Here is a 15861-nt window from a genome sequence, read left to right on the forward strand (position 1 = left end):
ATTAGTGTCGTTCTGTGCGGGTCACAATTATTCAATTTATACATTACTGATCTGGATGAAGAAACTGAGAGCATTGTTGCTAAGTTTGGAGATGAGTCAAAGGTGGAGAGGCAGGTCATTTGAGGCAGGAAGGCTGCAGAAAGACATCGAGAGGCTAGGAGTGGACAAAGAATTGGCAAATGGAATACAGTGTGGTAAAAGTGTGAGGTTGTGCACTTTGGTAGGAAGAATAGAGGTGTCAACTATTTTCTAAATGAGGTAAGGCTTTAGAAATCTGAAGCACAAAGGGATTTATGAGTCCTAATTTCAGATTCTGTTAAGGGTTAACATGCAAGTTCAGTTGGCAGTTAGGAAAGCAAATGCAATGTTAACATTCATTTTGAGAGAGCTCGAATAACAGTGGGGATCTATTTCTGAGGCTGTATGTAAGGCTCTGGTCAGAACTCACTTGGAATATTAGGGCCCACACCTCAGGAAGGATTTAGTTAGAGGAGGTTCAGAAGACATTCACACAAGAACGATCCCAGGAGTGATGGACTTGCCATATGAGGAACAGTTGAGGATTCTGAGCGTGTACTCATTGGTGTTTAGATGGATTAGAGGGCATGTCTTTGAAACTTACAGAATACTAGGACGCCTGGATAGAGTGGATGTGGAGAACATACTTCCACTAGTAGGAGGAACTAGGACGTGAGGGCACAGCCTCAGAGTGGAGAAGACTACTTAGAACTGAGATGCTGTGGAACTTTTTAAGCCTGAAGGTGGTGAATCTATTGAACTCATTGACACAGAAGGCTGTGGAGGTCAGGTCATTGACTGCCTTTAAGACACACAGGTTCTTGATTAGGAAGGGGAACAAGCAGAATCAAATGCAGAGCAGGCTCGATGGGCTAACTGGCCTAATTCTGCTCCTAAGCTTATGGTCTGATATAAAATCATGCGAATCAAAATGAAAAATGCACCAGCAACCTTTTAAAGATTGATTATATTTTGTGACGATTTGGTTGTGTTCAATCAAACCTGGAAAAAAAATTTCTAACATCAAACTGGTTGCAAAAAGCCAAGTAGGTGGCCCAAACAGACACTTAAATAAGGGCTATCGTGGATTTTCCAGTGTTTAAGATCCAGTAAAAGGTTTGTGAAATATAGACATGAGTAGATTATTTCAGAAATTCATCTGTTTTGCGGCTTTACTGCTAAGCTTGTTGAAGAATGCTAATAAACTTGGAAAGACCGACGAGTGTCAGACTGCTTTTGACAGCTTGAAAACTGAACTGACTACCATACCAAATTATGCAAAATCATTTAAGCAGTCTCTTGATAATAAAGATGAAGGCATTGGTGCTGTTTTATTACACAAAGATAAAATGGATATTGAAGGTCAGGGAGTCACTTTTCTAGATAGCCAATTCTTGCCATCTGAAATATTTAACTCAAAAACATTCTTTGAATTTGGTGTTTATTGTTTTGAACTCTGCATATCCAGTAATTCTGCAGAAGCTGTTATTGACATTCCTAGCATATACATTCCTAGCAAAGTTTCATACCAAGAATCTGAGACTGTTTTTGAGTTTAGTTCGACAACCATACATGTGAAAATCATTTTTGTTGCATGAAGAGAATGTATCATACCTGATGCTTTATCAAGAACACTTATGGTGGTGAATAATTGCCAGGATCAAATGGAGTTATGTAGAATTACATTTTTATGGAAAGTCTTTGTGAAATATTTGTAAATACATTTCACTAATAGCTTAAAATCTGCGTAAGTAATAGAGAAAGAATGATAAAGGCACATTGTAATAGAAGAGGGGGAAGCAAAAGCCTCGAGGTGTTATCACTCGCTGGGTTTCTGGAAGAGTCATCTGACATCCTGGGGACCCAAGTGCAAATCCCGCCATATTAGATGATGGACTTGGAATTCAATAAACATCTGAAATTAAGAGTCTAATGATCATGAAACCATTGATGATTATCATTAAAAACTCATCTGGTTCACTAATGTCCTTTTAGGAAAGGAAATCACTTTCGAATTTAGCCTACATGTGATTCCAGTTCCACAACAATGTCATTGACTCTGAACCACTTTTGATAATCTTTACTGTAGGAAATTACATATATCTGGATTGTGTGATTTGAAGTCCTCCAGTATTGTTATTTGCCAAGGTCATTTTAACAATATTTTGTGCACAAACTTCCATCATTGTAATGGCTGTTACTATGCTGCCCAAGCTGCTTCTACAGATTGCCCTTAAATCTTCAGGACTGTAGCTATGGCTGTCTTTTAGTTTATAACAGTACATGACATCTCCAGTGCCTATCATTCAAAGCTTTCAATTCTTACCCTTTCAGGACTTCCTTACAGATTTGGTAATGTCTGAAGTGGACCGATGTGGGGAACATGACGTTCTCCTCTTCAGGGAAAACACTTTGGCAACCAAAGCAATTGAGGAGTATTTGAAGCTTGTTGGTCAGAAGTACCTCCATGATGCCTTAGGTAATTATTGACTGTGCTGAATTGGTTGATGGTTACTAATTAACTGAGTAAAAGATGTCCAATGTAATGCAATTAATATGTGATAAGAAAGTATCATTTTAAGATCTACAAGCTTTTGCATTTAATGCTACATACTAAACATCCCATCTTGTGACAATTCTGTTAATGAGATGAGAACTAGCTAATTGGTCAACAATATGAACTGTAACCTTCTGAAGAATGCCAGAATTAACAGAGAGCTTTGTGCTTCATTTTGATTTTGCTGCATGTTGTGCATCTCATAAAGCAGGATTGTTGACTCTTCAATTCATTTAAAATTTGTTGGCTGCTAGATGAATTTAATTCTGTCACTTTGTATGCCAATGGAGGTATAACTGTCTTTAATCATTATCTCAATGATCCATCATTGAGTATTGTAGATACTGATGTTTGATGAATGACAGGTCTGTCAAGAAAAGAGTTTGATCCTGTTTGAAAACACATGCTGTCACTATTTATTTTGGTTTAAGATATAATGTCCTTACCATCAGTGTTATCAATCATCTACCCTTTAACTAACTGAATTTTATTTTGTCTTGTCCATAAATACCTTACCAATTCATCTTGCTTCTGTCCTAATTCAGGAGAGTTCATAAAGGCACTATATGAATCAGATGAAAATTGTGAAGTGGACCAGAGTAAGTGTTCATCCAGTGAGCTACCAGAACATCAGAGTAACCTGAAAATGTGTTGTGAACTGGCATTCTGCAAAATCATCAACTCCTACTGGTAAGGGGCAGTCTGTAGCGTAAACCTCAACTGAAAAATAATCGTAATATTTTTGAAAAGCAAGTCCAATTTCCTAATTACAGGGGTATACAGGTGTTGTTCAGATACCACCATAATACAGTTACCATCAGGGATGATATTCAGTCTCTCTACACCATCCATATAGCAAGGTATATGGATGATGCAGTATGGTCCTGTACAACTGCAATTGATTTTTAAATGCTTTTCTTTCTCCCCGACAATCCTACCCATGTAGCAGTCCATTATATGCTGGTCACTCTGTGGGAAATTTCTGATAAAAATCCTAACGTTGCATTCAGCAACTTGCACCTGTCCTCTTAACTTGTTTATTGTCTGCAAATGCGGGGAAATATTCAACCAGGCATCCTCTCTGTGGAGAGGGAAATAAAATTAATATCTCAGGCCAATGACATTTTTTCAAAAGTGGAAAGATGTAGAGATTTAACAGGTTTCAAGCAAGTCCATATTGATGGCAGTGTGGGGAGGAAAAAAGAAAAGTAATAAGGTAGAAGACAGGAGGGATTAAATGACAAAAAGCTTATGGTGCAAGACGAAAGGAGATGGTACAAGCCAAATCATTAAGTAAAATGATACATCAAGAGACTGTGTAAAGATGATATTCTACATCAACAGCTGCCTGGAAAATTGGGGTCGAAAGGTTTATATCTGAAATTGTTGAACTCCACGTTGAGTCTGAAAAGCTGAGAGTGCATGTTTGAAAGATGAAGTACTGGTCCCTGAACTTCACTGAAACATTGCAGAGGGCCAAAGACAGAGAATTCAGAAAGGGGTGGAAAATTAAAATGTCAGATAACCAGACGTTCAGGGTGACATCACAATCCAAATGGATGTGTTCAACAAAGTGGTCACCCAGTCTTCATCTCCTCAAATAAAAGAGACCATATACGGGGTGAGTCCCGAACCAGAGGACACAGCTTAAAAACAAGGGATAGGCCATTTAGGACAGAGATGAGGAGAAATTTCTTCACCCTGATAGTGGGTGTGTGGAACGCTCTGCCCCAGAAGGCAGTGGAGGCCCAGTCTCTGGATTCGTTTAAGAAAGAGTTGGATAGAACTCTCGAGAATAGTGGAATCAAGGGTTGTGGAGATAAGGCAGGAACAGGATACTGATTGAGGATGATCATCCATGATCATAATGAATGGTGGTGCACGCTCGAAGGGCAGAATGGCCTACTCCTGCACCTATTGTCTATTGTCATATAATGAGCAAAATATTAAATTGAATGCACTCCAAATAAATCACTGTTTGACCTTCGAATGGTTTGAGTATTTGGATGGTGGCAAGCATTCTATGCTTGTATAGGAAGATGCTTTGGGAAGGGTAGGTTGCAGGATTGGAGTGAATAAGGACTAGACTATAGAATTGTAGAAGAAGTGTTCCCATTGGAGCAAAAAGGGGAGGGTAAGATGTGTTTGATGACAAATACTGAAGGATGAACCATTTGTTGTGGGCAAACTCACCACAAGTTACCTTTAATTTGGCTAATTATTAAGTAATCTCACAGACAATAACATACTGAAAGAATGATTTAAACTTTAGTACATGTAGCAAATAAAATAAGACCCCTCAAGTTAACAAATTAAGCCTCACAGCTCAATTTGGCTATTACCCGATTAAAGGTGGACTCTGGCCAGAATTCCAACGAACTGTGTCTATCTGGAAGTGTCCAGGCTTCATCCTTACGCAGTGTTGTTCTTCGAAGTTTTCTATTGAATTGTTCTGGTGTTGGATACTTATACAGTTTTCTGTCTTGCAAGTTTGTGGTGTGACATTATTAATGATTCAATAGATTCTTTCATTCCCCCCAGTATTCATTACCCTTCTGGAGACTCCAGCCTACAGCTTGCCACCATATCAAAAGTTCCCTGTTCCTTGTTACATTCAGAGTTAGCTCTCTGTTTAAAACATAACTTTTCCTGCAATTAACCCCTTTACTTCAGGACATTACTCTGCAGACAAACTTAATGGACAATTTCTCATGAAGGACCAGGTTATCAAGCAGTTGTTACCCCTTTCTCCCAGGAAACAGCTTGTTTATCTGGTTTCTTCCCAGGGATGGTTAATTCACATATTTCTTTTACTTCCTTTATCACAGTTTCTCCTTACCCCTTTCATCTTGAGAAATAGTTTACTCCAGAAAGAGCTATTGCTGATTCTTTCAATCCATTAAGTTATTAAAGTTGTGAAGATTATTATATCACACATTGAATGAGTAGAAGATGAAACAATATTTTATGTTTCTTAAGATCATAAGAAATAGGAACAGTATTAGGCTGTTCAGCCCCTCAAGCCTGCCCTACTGTTCAAGATCATTATGGCTGATCCGACATTCTTCTTGTCAACTTTCCTGCCTTTTCCTCACAATGTCTTAATTCCCCTACTGATCAAGTATCTATCTTTCTTCACCTTCAATATGCCACAAGAACTCTGTCCCCACAGCTCCATGTGGCAAGAAGTTCAAAGGCACTCACCACTGAGAGAAGAAATTCCTCCTTTTCTCAGTCTTAAATTGGCACCCTTTTATTCTAAGACTATGCCTTCTGGTCTTAGACTTTCCAATGAGGAGAAAAATTCAGCATTTACTCAGTTCCTTAAGAATCCTGTATGTTTCAATGAGATCACCTTTCATTCTTATAAACTCCAGTGAGTAGATTCCCAACCTGTTTAGTCTTTACTATTAAGACACTTCTGCCACATCATGGAAACCATAGATCATCTTCGTGAAATACCTTTTATTATTTTGAAGCACTTTGGTTTGGCTGTAATTTAGCAGTGTTGAATTGAGACCACCTTCCAAGAATAACTATCACTTTTCTCCTTGTAAAGTAAGAGTCCAATGGAAATCAGTAATTTTTGGAAGAGGGAGCCGTTGGTTTCTTGATATGTTACTAAAAGATAAACTCAGGTCAAATTACAGACAGAAAAAGAAAATATAAACTCCGGTTTCCTCCCACAATCCAAAGATGTGCAGGTTAGGTGAATTGGCCATTCTAAATCACCCATAGTTTTTAGGCATGTGTAGGTTAGGTGCAGTAACCAGGGGTAACTGTAGAGAAATAGGGTAGGGGAATGGGTCTGGGTGAATTACTCTTCGGGGAGTCGGTGTGGACTTGTTGGGACAAGTGGTCTACTTCCACACTGTAGGAATTCTATGGTTCTGTGAAACACTGCAAATCTGAAGTACAAACAAAAAAGTCATGAATAGCTGAAGAAAGAAGATAGCTCAGTGCTCTCAAACAATGAAGAAACAAAAACCATGTTAATAAGTTATGATGAGATGAGTTCCATTTATTCACCAATCTGATCTACTGGAAATTTATGAATCAAAGCCTGCATGGGCCAAGATCTGGCTGGTCTCTCACTTTTTTTTACTTTTTTGCTTGCTTTCTAGTGTATTTCCGCGTGAGCTAAAAGAAGTTTTTGCCTCATGGAAACAGCAATGTTTAAACCGTGGGAAACATGATATCAGCGAGCGCCTAATCAGTGCCTCACTTTTCCTGCGTTTCCTTTGCCCTGCCATTATGTCACCCAGTCTCTTTGGCCTGATGCAGGAGTACCCAGATGATCGAACATCTCGCACACTTACCCTCATTGCCAAAGTCATCCAGAATCTTGCCAATTTCACAAAGTATGTGATTTCTTTACTAATTACAACATGTCATTCTGTGTGTTTATTTTTGTCTGTTTTTGCTTCTGTACTCTGAGTAGTCGTTGACTTAAATGACAGCTGCAATGTTTCGTTTATTGTCTTAAATTCTAGAGTCTAAGTTGATTTTAGAAAGTGAGTAATTATATTGGGGGCATCAGACTGCTTACGTATGACAAAATGGATATTGAAGAGATTATTGTAATGATAAACTGAAATATATAAACTAAAGGGTGATTTCATCAGGTATGATGTTCTGATTGGGAGTACACATTGGATACTTAATTTCAACATTAGGGTGTAATTCGTGCAGATCAAAGGAAAGATTGTTATGGACAAATGTTTGTCTCACTTCAGCTTCAGAGATTGTCACTTTATCCTGCAGGCCACACCAGCAACAAATACTTGAAACCCATCTGTCATGTCTCTCAGACTGCATTTTGTACTTTGATTTCTCCCATTGGTATCTGTAGATTTGGGAATAAAGAGGAATACATGGCGTTCATGAATGATTTTCTGGAACATGAGTGGAGTGGGATGAAACGTTTTCTGGTCGAAATTTCAAACCCAGACACCATTTCTAACACACCAGGGTTTGAAGGATATATTGACCTTGGACGTGAGCTCTCTGTTTTGCATTCACTACTCTGGGAGGTGGTGTCACAGCTTGACAAGGTATCTTTTAGTGTTTGAATTTTGAACTTTTTGTTAAGACGTTAATTGGGTAAGAGAATATCATTTATTAAAATCTGACATTCTTATTTTTATAAATGGATTTTTTTAAAACCTTGTATTTTTAAAGAAATTTTAGAACATTGTTGAATTCACTGAAGTTGTATTGAGATTGAACTGTATTACTTCAGGATGTCAGGAAAATTCTGTGCATTGATATGACCAACTGATTGACAGAGAAACAGATGAGTAGATTAGCTGAAGAATTGAAGTTTAGAAATCAAAAATACCATTAGAGAGACCACAACAGCAAAGGACGGACCTTGAAATAAAAACCTGACCATCTTGTCCTGGCAACAGTTGAAGGAGAAATTGAGTAAAAACAAAAGAAGAAGACACAGCTTTAGAATTAGAGGGGATCATTTCAGAACAGAAATGCAGAGACATTTCTTCAGCCAGAGAGTGGTGGGCCTGTGGAATTCATTGCCACGGAGTGCAGTGGAAGCCGGAACGCTAAATGTCTTCAAGGCCGAGATTGATAGATTCTTGTTGTCTAGAGGAATTAAGGGCTACGGGGAGAACGCTGGTAAGTGGAGCTGAAATGCCCATCAGCCATGATTGAATGGCGGAGTGGATTCGATGGGCCAAATGGCCTTACTTCCACTCCTATGTCTTATGGTCTTATGGTCTAAGGAAGAAAAGAATGACTGGATGAATATCGTTGAGATATGGGCTGAGGAAGGCTTGAAGGAAGTCAAAGATTATGCACTTGCAGTTGTCAGTCCTACTAAGGCTATGGTGAGAATGAAATAACCTTGTCAGATGGTGAAGCCCTGTTGTATGGTATCCAGTAGAGCAGCTTAGAATGCTGAGGACCTGAACTGAGCTGAATAAATATGAAAAGGCACAGACCTGATTGTTTCCCTATAGAGAAACAAAAATTGGAGTTTTTTAATACTTTAGAGAATTAGCAAACTTTGAAAGGTTTGTACTTTATCATAAATAAAAATTTTAAATCCCACTAAACGTTTGGCTTCACGTGTATGCAGACAACGTCCAATTCTATCTCACCAGACCTCTTCCAAATCCTGTTGTTTAAATTATTTGGTTTACTTAGCTAGCATCCAAAGCTAGCTAAACTTTCTCCATTTAAATTAGAGAAGACTGAAGCTATTGGTTTTGACCCCTGCTCCAAATTCCATTTCCTGACAACAACTCGATCTTTCCTCTGACTAGCTCCCTAGGACTAAATTGTTTGCTACCTTGGTGTTGTACTTGCCTTTTGGGATGAGCTTCCAACTACATGTTCATTCCATCACGTAGACTGTTGCCCATTTTTTTGCTTTCATAATTTTGCCCTATCTTGCTTCATTCGGTGTTGAAACTTCCCTTTGCACCTGGTAGCTCTAGATTTGAATATTCCATCATACTCCTGGCTAACCTTTAAAATTTGATCCGCTTAAATCTTGAGATGGTTCAAAATTCTGCTGCCTGCACCTTAACTGCATCAAACATGTTTGCCCATCACCTGTGCTTGCTGACTTATTGTTTAAAATCCTCATTCTGTTTTTTGAATTCCTTCATAGCTTCACCCTCTGTATCTTTGTAATCCCTGTCATCTCTCAACCTTTTGAGATACCTTCTTGTTTCTGGCCTCTTGAGCATCCTGATCTTAGTTGATCCACCACTGGTTGTCTCACCTTCAGTTGCCTCGGTGCTATACTTAGAATTTTTTCTCTACATGTTCTCAACTCTCAATCTTGCTTTCTTCCTTTATGATACTCAGTAAATTGTACCTTTTTGGTCAAGCTTTTAGATCGTCTGATCCGGTATGTGGCTCCGTGTTATATTTTGTTTTGAATACTATTGTGAAGTGGAAGTTCTGAAGAAGTATCATATTGGACTTGAAATGTTAACTCAGTTTCTCTCTCTGTAGAGGCAGCCAAGCCTTTCTCCAACATTGTTTAAATTATAAACATGCATGGTATTTTATCTTTATTTCTATGTTAATCTCCATGAATCTGCTGATATCAGGGGACTTACATTCTCAGAACCTGCAAAATAGTAGGTCTGAGACACCAACAATCAAACATTTCTTTCTGCTAATCCCTCAGTGGTGCACTTCCAGAGACCTAAAAATATCCATTATTAGCAATCAGTATAGAGGCTATAGTACACTTCAGTGTGATGTTGAGAATGTAATCCAAAGAAGTCCATTGAATCAATTCTTGTCAATGTTTCTAAATTGGGTAAGTCCTGTCATGGTTATCTGTGTGGTGCAGAATCTAGAACCTTTCTCCCCTCCTATGCCAAGCAGAACATTCTTTTGCCCAACTTGCAAATATCTCGCATGGCACCGAGTAAGATTTGCAATTTGTTGAGTGTGATTGGTTTGAGACAAGTGCACAGTTTTTTCACCTCAAACAGTCAATTTCCATAATTTGCTTTTGAAGAGCAGGAAGGTTGAGGGCTTAAACTTTGTTTTCCTCTGACACAGCAAAGTAGTTGTAATTTATTCTTGCATTTAAAATTCAATTCTTGCTTTCATGATGTTTTAAATGAGTAAATCAGCATATGTACTTGATTGTACAGTGGCTAGGAATGATATTTGTTCATCCCTACTTTGTGCTCTGGGCTAATTTCTACTTGGACAATTGGGGAATGTCACTGCCCTTTGGCTCCTTGGACATAAGAGTGAATAATTGATTACTCATAATTGTCATCCACGATGTCCAAGAGACCATCCAAAGCTGAATGAATCATTGTACCACATGAGTTTGTGAGGAGAGAAGGTGATTCTGATTCTTTTGTTTGCTTCCAATACTTAATTGAAATACATTTTGTATTCTCTCGGTGTCTTCTCACTGAAAGTGCAGAACTTTACTGTAATAAAATTCATGGGTTGATGGTGTTTCACTAAAAGTAGCATTTGTGGTCAGATCTCCAAACAAATAACTTATTACTGTTGACTGTAATAAGACTAAATAGAGTCTCCTACTATTTTGTTATATGTTATTAATGGAGCAGAAAGTGAACATTGAAGTGATAGTAAAATGATTCTGCATGCACGAAGAGGTTGGCTTTACTGTCATTTTCAGCATCTCGTCCTTTTCCAGTGAATCTTTCCCAACCATCTACCCCTTCTTGAGCAATGCTACCTTTCTCTTCAATTTAGTTGCTTTGTTTTGAGAAACCATTTAGATATTTATTTTGCATGGTTTTGTATCTGAATGTTGTGGAACAATTGAAAACCACATTTGAGTAACATTAGTTTGGTTTCTAATTTGTTTTGTATCCCGTTTCTGTCTCCTCCCCACCTCAAACTCCATTTATTCCCAACCTACCCCTGTTCCATATTTGTTCCCTTCTTCATCATGGTCATCATGGTTGTGTTGTTCTGCACTGCTGCATTCTGGCTCGCTCACATCAATCGCCATCCTCCACCCAATAAAATATGGATGTTTCCATGGCATTGTCCAACCAGGGTGAAAATTCATTTCTACAGGCAACAGTAGCGAAGCTTGGTCCACTCCCACGCATTCTCAGCGATATCACCAAATCACTAACTAGCCCCACACCAATTCAGCAGCAGGTCCGCCGATTTGGGGACCACATCAGCTCATCCCCAAATGTGAGTGGCAGTGTGTCATCTGGACTGCAGCGGATATTTGAAGACCCCAGTGACAGGTAGGAATGGGTCATTTGCTGTCATAGTTTCAACTTTGATATCCTTACTGTCTTGCAGAGAATATGGGATACACAAATGTACTTTCCATAGGTATATTTGCTTGAACATTCACGACCATTCAGTATGCAAGGAAGAAATCACTCAAAATGATCAAATGCACTCTTACTTTTTCATTTGCCGCCTCATGTATTCACCAAATACGTGTCAAGGTCAGAAAGAATAAACAAGCGTATAGTTTTCGATGCAACTGATCTCAAAGCTTGTAAGTGGTCTCAAAACTTACAAATCAGCCATATCTGGATCTCCAGTTGGCTACAAGGGGTGAATATTTTGGACAGTACAGTACATGGACTCCACTTGGCATTTCAATATCTATACTTAGAATGAGGAGGTGATGTTGATGATCTCAGGGTTCCTACTCTGGCATTGTTTATTACTGATTCAAACATTGTATGGTTTAGCATTCATTCTTAAGGAAGATGCATGTCAATGCTGTACATTTCCAGACCATTACCTTGCCATCTTGGATTTCACTCCTAGATTAGACCAATTGTAGCTAAGAGAAGCAGTCAGGTTGCTCTCATGCATTCGTCACTGGTGTTCCAATTAACCCAGTAGAAAGTGAGTTGCTTAAGAATGAGATAAAAATAGAAAATTCTGCAGACCCACAGGTTTGGTGGCAACAATGGAGTGATAAACACTGGGTTAGTATTTCAGATATATAGACTTTGATCAGAAATTTGGAGAAAGGATAACAAGCGCTTGGCCAGCACTGGATCCCATCAGCATAGTAATTACAACAGGTATGGAAAAATATACTCAAAATATATGTAAATGATAAACTATTTACTTGGACAACAACCTTATCTTGACAACAGAAAACATTGTTATAAAGGAAAGAAAATGCTCTCTAATGGCTTTTGGAAAAAGAAAAAAATTTCAGTGTAATTACAGAATTAGTAACGGAATTAATGCCAAATTGCTTTTGGTGTTCTCTTTCTTCTCTCCCTCTAATATAATTCATTACTGTCTGAAGGCCTGTTACAATTTAGAGGCAGACATATTTCTAGCGTCTCTTTCAAGAAGAATTTATATCCCAGAATTTGTGGGCATTGGGAAAGTGATCTGCATATTGTTGTCTTTAGCATGGTTTCTCCTTTTCCCATGTCAGTTGGAATTTGCCTTCAGATCTAGGTGAATAAACAAGCAAGACAGTCAGTCAGTCACATGGAAGTATTTTCTCAGATGGCAAACGAGGGAAGAAAAGGTAATGATTAGCCTTCACTTTTGATGAAATCTTACAGAAAGCAAATGATCGGGGCAGCTCATGGGATTGATAGCTGCATCATCACAAAGAAACTTCTAAAAAATATTTCATTATTGCTGGGCAATTTGGTATCTAATGACGATATTCTATTTAATTATGAATCTAGTAGTTCACTAAAAATTCACACTTTATTCGACAAGTTAAAATTCTCAAGGACTTTACAATGAGAGTAAAGATATAAAAGGGCAAGTTCACATTAGCCAAGTGGTTTCTATTTGTTTGAAGTCTGTGTATGATTTTAACTGTAGAGAAGTATAGAATCATTCACAATAGCTTGTGAATTTCCATGCCTACGCCTGTGTAGACTCCAGAATTTGCTGTCCATTTCAGAGACGTAATGAAGAAAAATGCTGGCAGTTTCACAGTCATTGGCACTATCAAATATTGGCTAATCGATTCACAATACATTGCAAGAAAATCAGAAATTTTTGTGGGGACATTTCCGCTAAAATTAGTGGCACAAAATGCTGTTGCAGTTATCCTATCAACACTAGCCTGGAAAAGCTAACTCAGTCAGAGCATCACTATGCATCTCTTCTCGGCTTCCAGTGACCTGAATGGCAGAGACGAGAATAATGGCAGCTTTCCTACTTGTTTGGCTGTGAAAGTAGCAAAGGTTATGAAACAGGACAACTGTTTGGATTCTTGACCAAGAAATGATTAACACTGTCTCGTCTGAGGGAGTAATAGTTGGGGAGTGAATTTAACTGTAAATAAAAATTGAGAGTGGGAATATTGTTTTTTGATCAGCATGCTGTACAAAAATATAATTGCTTTTATTTTCAGTGATGTGCAGAAACTGCAGTCTCCAACTCAAGAGAACGTTGAAGCATTTCTCCACACCAAGCAGCACTTTCCAGGCCAACCGACCTCAACACAAAGCATGACTTACTCTGACAGGGATGAAGAAGAATCCATCCAACATAATGGTAGGAGTGTGTCACTTGTAGATCTGCAGAACACTGCAGTGGCTCAAGGGACAAGTAGTGTTCCAGTTCTTTCCAATGTGTCTGGACGGCAAACTGGCAACCAAGCCTTGAGTACCCATACTGCAAACATCAAGCAACTGCGAGAGGTACAGAGTGGGGCGCACAGTGCTCCTCAGATCCGCCGGCCTCTACATCCAGCTCTGAGTCAGCAGAGCAGCCTGCAACCTCTGTCTTTCCAAAATCCTGTTTATCAGCTGAACAATCCACCAGTTGGAAGCAGTAAAGCTGGCATGGACTCCAGTTCAGAGAACCTAAGCTCGACAAGCTCCCAGAGCCACACCAATAGTGAGGAGCTAATCAGCAAACTCAGTGGACCCAGTAATAGCAGCATTGAGGACTTTGCTAAACGCAGTGCATACAGTGACGATTACTCCAAGCGAAACACCATGCCAGACAGGAGTAATCTTCCAGTGGCATTACCTCGACAGAATAGCATCGGGCATTCACAGCTCCGCAGGACAGAGCTGTCAGCTCCCAATAGCCGAGTGAAAGCACCTCATTCATTACCACTTAGTGGATCACAGAGAAGTGCAGGTAGCATGTCAGGGCTACCATCTACATCACCTGAGCCACCACAAACTGAAAACAGGTCTCGGCAACCATCAACCTCATCCAAAGGAGAAAGTCCTGTGCCAAAAGTACGAGCAATACATAGACAACAGCAGTCGCAACAGGTAAGGAATCCTTTCCAGGCATCATGTAGTGCTGCAATCAAGCAACACATTATTAGATGACTGTATATTCCATATTCTCATGTAGAGTGCAGTTTCAGAGTTCTTCATTGGTTACAGGGTCCTCTTTTGGTCAGTCTGGTCCAGTTTCCATCTTGTTCGTAATGGCGTACATCCAGACTTCTAAAATGACGCTAAATATGAACATTTAATCCAGACATGGAAGTGGAAAAGGCCCCTTGCTACTGTGAGGTGTATTGTGATACAGTGGAAGGAATTTCATTTGCACTTAACCCACACTTGTACTATGTTGATGTAAAAGAGAGATTATTCCTTCCTAATGTATGCACCTGGATTCTTAACTGAATGGTCACAAAATTGCCCCATCTCACAAATGTTATTAAACATATCAATCACTGTATAAAACAGCATAGATATAGCATAGCTCTCATAATTTTAATGTAGACTTGCTTTGTTTTTTAGCAATTTTCCATATGCTGTAGGTATATGAACATCAATCTCCCATTAGGAATTTTCACATTGATATTGTTTCAGTTTTTTTAAAAAAGTGTGTTGAAGTTGCACAGACCTTTAGAACCTGTACGCTGGCCATCACAGATTTGTGGAATTTTGCATACAGTTGCTATTAATTTTTGAATGCAAATAAAGTGAATATACCGGTGTACAGTCCCTGTGTAAAGAGTAGCACTGAGAGAGAAAGTATGCTCAATCCAGTACTTGTTTCTGTGGATCGTGGTGGTGACTGAACATTTATGTTAGTTGTCTGATTCTAATCATTGAAGGTCCAGTCACCAGTGGAGACTGCTACTATGTCGCCAGTTGAGAGAACAGCTGCTTGGGTTCTGAATAATGGACAATATTTGGAAGATGATGAAACAGAACAAATCCGTGAGGAGAATAAACATGCAGAGAGGGTAAGTAAAATGGCTTACTTCTCTCATATTTGAGTCTTGGACCAAGGATACTACTTACTCAGCTAAAGTGCAACTGGGAGTGAGAAGTAAACTGTTTAATGGAGAAAATTTAAAACTTTGTTCATTCTAGCACAGGGATCTGAAGTTTAGTAATAAAGAGGCTGTGTTTTTCTAAAATATGCATGATTTTAATTTATTACTTTGGATTGCATCTGCTGCCTGAGACAGATCTGTAAGCACCAGTCATTCACATTATACTGAACAGATCAAAACTCTGTCAACGGAGGCAGCTCCAGTTAGAAGCAGAAACTCTGGATTTATATTATTGTATGTTTTTCACAGTGGTTAAAGTAGACACAGTATGAACATGTTACACACTTTTTAACAAAGAGAATTGATGAGGGCAATGATAGATGTGATCTATATGGACATCAGTATGGTGTTCAACAAGGTTCCCCATGGGAGACTGGTTAGTAAGGTTAGATCTCATGGTATAGAGTTAGAACTAGCCATTTGGATACAGAACTAGCTCAAAGGTAGAAGACAGAGGATGGTGGTGGAAGATTGTTTTTCACATTGGATGCCTGTGACCAGTGGAGTGCGACAAGGATCGCTGCTGGGTCCA

At 38.9% G+C, this 15861-nt stretch overlaps 1 protein-coding gene across 12 annotated transcripts in view; it reads left to right on the forward strand.

Annotated features, from left to right (window-relative positions):
* rasal2 (RAS protein activator like 2) overlaps nucleotides 1-15861 on the forward strand; it is a 413768-nt gene that overhangs the window by 372800 nt on the left and 25107 nt on the right. For 10 of the 12 annotated variants that reach the window (XM_072573467.1, XM_072573469.1, XM_072573463.1 and 7 more), the window contains 7 exons: nucleotides 2353-2497; nucleotides 3121-3265; nucleotides 6700-6936; nucleotides 7428-7629; nucleotides 11111-11313; nucleotides 13428-14304; nucleotides 15105-15236. In XM_072573467.1, coding sequence (XP_072429568.1) covers nucleotides 2353-2497; nucleotides 3121-3265; nucleotides 6700-6936; nucleotides 7428-7629; nucleotides 11111-11313; nucleotides 13428-14304; nucleotides 15105-15236 — 1941 coding nt within the window. The remainder of the gene's footprint in view (nucleotides 1-2352; nucleotides 2498-3120; nucleotides 3266-6699; nucleotides 6937-7427; nucleotides 7630-11110; nucleotides 11314-13427; nucleotides 14305-15104; nucleotides 15237-15861) is intronic. The other 2 variants (XM_072573464.1, XM_072573466.1) reach the window with 1 other exon arrangement.

Source organism: Chiloscyllium punctatum, chromosome 7 (assembly GCF_047496795.1).
Source record: "Chiloscyllium punctatum isolate Juve2018m chromosome 7, sChiPun1.3, whole genome shotgun sequence".
Taxonomy (NCBI): Eukaryota; Metazoa; Chordata; class Chondrichthyes; order Orectolobiformes; family Hemiscylliidae; genus Chiloscyllium; species Chiloscyllium punctatum.